We start from the raw sequence: 4,681 nt of genomic DNA, 5'->3' as shown, positions 1-4,681 counted from the left end.
CCTGCTGAATGCAAATCACTACTGCGTCAGCATAAATACAACAAAGTTGCCACCAACATTCGTAATTAACAAACCCAACTAACCAGAAAGGGTCTGTTTGAGGATCAGCTGAAACACTCGACAGACTGCAGTGGCCGAACCGAGCGTGACAGGAGATCAGACGGTCGGCTCACAAAGACAGGTCTCTTAAACCAGAGCGAAATCTCCCCTCACAGCTGCAAACTGGCAACTGCCAACATCACCTGCTTCATCCTCAGCCTTAGCTTTTATTTCCTAGAGCTAACACCTCTGTGCAGCTAGAGACGTGGCGAACACTTCACAACATGCCAACACTTCCACAAACTACCCGGAGTACAAAATTATAAACAGCTGCGCCATAAAATGTATGCTTGTATCTAAAACACAGAAAAGAATTTGTTGTTCTTTGGACCAGACTCTTTAAAGTCTTTATTTCTCTTTAGACTCTATTTCCATCAAAAATTCAGTTACAAAGAGTATAAAAACCCAGAACTTTAAGCCATCTCCAGTATAGTCTTACAACAGCATCATCTTCCTAGACTCTGAGGCCAAGACAAGGACTGATCATAACGTACAATGATTCTGTGATTCTACAATATTTAGAAAAATCCACACACTCAACTGCAGCAACCCATGATAATACACAGACAAAGCGGTAATGAACAGCCAGGCCATCAAATATCCTTGCATTTATTCTGAGGACAATATCCAGAACACCCATCCAAATAATCTAAAGAAAGTTTTTACTCCAAAGGAATGTTTTCTGAGAGGTGCAGGTTAGCCTTGTCAGTGTTACTTAAGTACTGTTTAAGAACTTGCTTCACATTGAAGGAAAACCCTCTTGTCTCACACTGTCTTGCTCTGGAACTGGTAACAGAAAGTTATGAAAGAGTTTCAGTCTATGCCAAAAAAACCCCTCAACCTTGAAAAAACTCCTGTCAGAGCTAGTCCTACTTATCTTTGCTTAAAGAGCAATGTTTTTACTATTTTCTTCTTTGTGTCCTAAAGCAATTACAAAAAGTGACATTGTAAAACGTGGCTCAAAGCGCATGAATGGATCTACACCCCCACTGAACAATAACCACAAAACCTGCAAGCAGCGCAGTGACCAGCACAACCACGTGTCACGCAGAAGAGAGCCACCAACTGCCCGTCACGCTTCTCAACGACAACAAGCTCCATCCAGCCCATCAGACACCCGGACGCTAAACCCAGCCATTGTGCACAGCAAGGAATTGGCCCAGACAAGCAAATTAAGACAAACATACGGTTATCAGTGAAAGAGTATTTCTTACATCTTTCCCTTTCTCATCTCTCAGTCCTAAACCTCAGGAAAGAGCTATAAAATACCTTCAAAAGCAGGAGAGGGAAACCAAATTTTTTAGGCTTATTAAGCACCAAGTCATTAAAGTAAGGGCTTAACGGCACATTAACGCAAAACAACTTGTTCTTTCCTTCAGGAGAAATACCCTTTTTCTTCTCCCAGCTCCTCCTCCACTCATCTGCTTCAGAAGTGCGGTACTTTCAGAGACTATCCAACTTACAGGTAAGCAACCTCCACACAACTGTTCTCTTATGTTTTTAGCTCTGAAGTCTGCAGCTTCTATTTCAGACTTAAAGAATGATTAAAAAGTAAAAAAAAAATCTCATCTCTTTCGTACTTAAACTTGACAGTCTTAAGAAATATGTCTTCCTATGAGCCCTGCCTTGTTTGTGTCCTTCCAAAATCTATAACAACGCTCCAGCTATTCACAAACAATGATGTTTCTACATAGTAAGTCTGTGGAAGAAAGGACAAATAATGTTAATGCCATTGCCACTGATAAGGTAAGTAGGTGTAGCATGTGGTCAATTACAGCAAAACGAGCAGTCTTAAATAATTCCATACAGAACTTCTAGTTTTGGTTTGATTATTTCAAGTGGTCCTGTTGCTTCCCCATGATGGAGGAAATAAATTTTAGCATGCAAATCTCTTCCACGCCCCAGCCCCACCTCTGATTCAAATTCGAGAAAAACTCTTTCTGTCCACAAAGGAATAAGAAGTGACAGAAAGTCCAAGTCAATACGGTGATCCTAGAGTAGATATACTGCTAAAAATGATGAAAGAACAGGATATGTCTCAAAGGCAAAATAAGACCAACTCCCCACTTCATTCAGGTGGTTTTGTCCAGTCATGGAAAGACTATTTGCCAATTTGGTGCAGAAAACAAACTGAGTTGGTAACACAGATAATGGCATTTTAAAAAAGGATGGGAAGAAAACATGTGAACGACATCAGAGATAATTAAAAATCAGAGAGGAGGGGGAAAAAATAGACTTTACCTGTAGGAGCATAATCTCTCGAAATGTTCTCTAGAAATAAACAAAAAAAGTTTTTTATCACCTCAAGAGAATGACAGAACAGAGGATGGACTTGCAATGAGAGGGTTAAATCCATTCTAATCCCCAATGCAGACAAAACCCTCACAGGGCAGCCAGGCCAGGAAAATCTCAGTTGCTCGTGAGAGTCACACGTGTGCTCTCTGTGCTTACCCAGCACAGCAAAACACCACAGAGAAGAACCCACTTGTGCAAGCCGACGGAGCCACTTTTTCCTCTGGGACATCGAACAGCGCTTTGTAGATGCCGTGATATACAAAGCTTGACATTTAATGCTCCTTTTCACCCCAATACAGCTGTATTATTACATGCATAATTGTCAAATTATGCAGTACCTGAAGGGGCTACAAGAAGGCTGGGGAGGGACTTTTGACCTGTAGGGACAGGCTGAGGGGTAATGGGTGGAAGCTGGAAGGGCGTGGGTTTAGACTCGATCCAAGGAAGAAGTTCTTCCCTCTGTGGGTGCTGAGGCACTGACACAGGTTGCCCAGGGAGGCTGTGGATGCTCCATCCCTGGAGGTGTCCAAGGCCAGGCTGGATGGAGGCCTTGGCCCCCCGGTTGGGAGATGCCCCTGCCAGGGCAGGGGGGCTGGAACCAGATGCTCTCTGAGGTCTCTTCCAACCCAAATCTTTATATGATATGATTCTGTGATTCTCAATAAAAAACATTTTTCAGAGACATAAATCCTGAAAGTATTTCTGAACTCCCACTGGATATTTCAGGACATGTTAGAACAATGATTTCTCACCTGAGCATCTGTTCTGTTCCTGAAAGCATCAAAAATCTTTTTAATGGCAACTATTTCTCCTGTCCTGCGATTGATTGCTTTCCATACAATGCCATAAGCCTAGGGAGAAAAAAGGACAGAGGAGCAGTGTACTATGACATCTTAAGCACAGCTCAGACCCACCATGTGGAAGTAGAACACACTCAAAAGAGGGATTAAAAGAAAAGGTAATCACCAGATACCCAGAAGAAAGAGACCAGTAATTGGCTGTGTCCAGGACTAAGAACATCTATATGGAGTCCAAACAAATGCTCACAAGGTCAAGCATCCTTGGCCCCAAAAGCAGCCGACAACAGCTGTTTATGCTCATGAAGTCCAGCAAGGTCAAGCGCAAGGTCCTGCACCTGGGTTGGGGCAAGCCCCAGTCTCAATACAGGTTGGGAGTGAAGGGCTGGAGAGCAGCCCTGCAGAGAAGGACTCGGGGTGCTGGGCGATGAACGGCTGGACACGAGCTGGCAACGTATGCTCGCAGCCCAGAGAGCCGACTGCATCTAGGGCGGCATCCCAAGCAGCGTGAGGGAGGGGATTCTGCTCCGCTCTGCTGAGACCTCCCTGCAGTTCTGTGCCCAGCTTTGGGGTCCTCAGCACCAAAGCAGGTCCAGAGGAGGGCCACAAAAACGGTTTGAAGGCTGGAACGCTTCTCGTGTGAAGACAGGCTGAGGGAGCTGGGATTGTTCAGCCTGGAGAAGAGAAGGCTCCAGGGAGACCTTACTGTGGCCCTCTAGTACTTAAAAGGGGGGTGATACCAAAGATGGAGAGAGACTTTTTACCAAGCCCTGTAGTGTCAGTATCACAGAATCCTTGAGGTTGGAAAAGTCCTTTAAGGTCATCGAGTCCAACCCACTGACCCAGCAGTGCCAGGTCACCACTGACCTGTGTCCTCAAGCACCACAGCCACCAGCTTTTAGAGCCCCCCAGGGGCGGGGACTCCATCATTTCCCTGGGCAGCCTGTGCCAGGGCTTGACAACCTTTTTGGTGAAAAAAACCCTTCCCTTATATTGAACCTAAGAGGCACAATCTGAAACCTTGTCCTCTCATTCTGTCAGGTGTTACTTGAGAAAAAAGAGACAGTCCAACTGCCAGCAGCGTTCTGTATCTGACACACTGACACACTGTTTGCACTTGCTGATGCACGGCAAAGGACCTGAACCCATGCACCAGGACCACACGTATTCCTGGGAAGTCCGCACCAACGTCACTATCTGAGTATTTAAGCATGAAAATGACTCAATATCACACGTTAACTGGGCATTTCCGAGTATAACATGACCCCACTGTGCAGAGGTAAGGCATCTTCTGCAATGTGGAAAGCTAAAATTGAAATTTATGACCTAAAAATAAGAAAACCACAAAGGAGAACAAGCAGTCACCTTTTGCAAGTATCACACAGTCATCAAGAATAAAGGTAACTCTGGTGAGAAGGTCCCGTTCCCTTAGCAGACAACACAGCTTTTAGGAAAGAAAAGGGGGAAGAGGGGGAAGAGGGGGAAGAGGG

At 44.9% G+C, this 4,681-nt stretch overlaps 1 protein-coding gene across 1 annotated transcript in view; it reads right to left on the bottom strand.

Annotated features, from left to right (window-relative positions):
* The window catches only part of MAPK15 (mitogen-activated protein kinase 15), a gene marked incomplete at both ends in the record, with an annotated part of 6,302 nt that extends 2,390 nt beyond the window's left edge, over positions 1-3,912 (bottom strand). The window contains 3 exons of the mRNA XM_009866785.1: positions 2,341-2,370; positions 3,147-3,245; positions 3,866-3,912. Coding sequence (XP_009865087.1) covers positions 2,341-2,370; positions 3,147-3,245; positions 3,866-3,912 — 176 coding nt within the window. The remainder of the gene's footprint in view (positions 1-2,340; positions 2,371-3,146; positions 3,246-3,865) is intronic.
* Positions 3,913-4,681: the final 769 nt, after the last annotated feature.

Source organism: Apaloderma vittatum, unplaced genomic scaffold (genome assembly GCF_000703405.1).
Source record: "Apaloderma vittatum isolate BGI_N311 unplaced genomic scaffold, ASM70340v1 scaffold1160, whole genome shotgun sequence".
In the NCBI taxonomy this organism is placed as follows: Eukaryota; Metazoa; Chordata; class Aves; order Trogoniformes; family Trogonidae; genus Apaloderma; species Apaloderma vittatum.
Note: the sequence above shows the minus strand (reverse complement) of the source record. Positions and strands in the feature narration are given on the sequence as shown.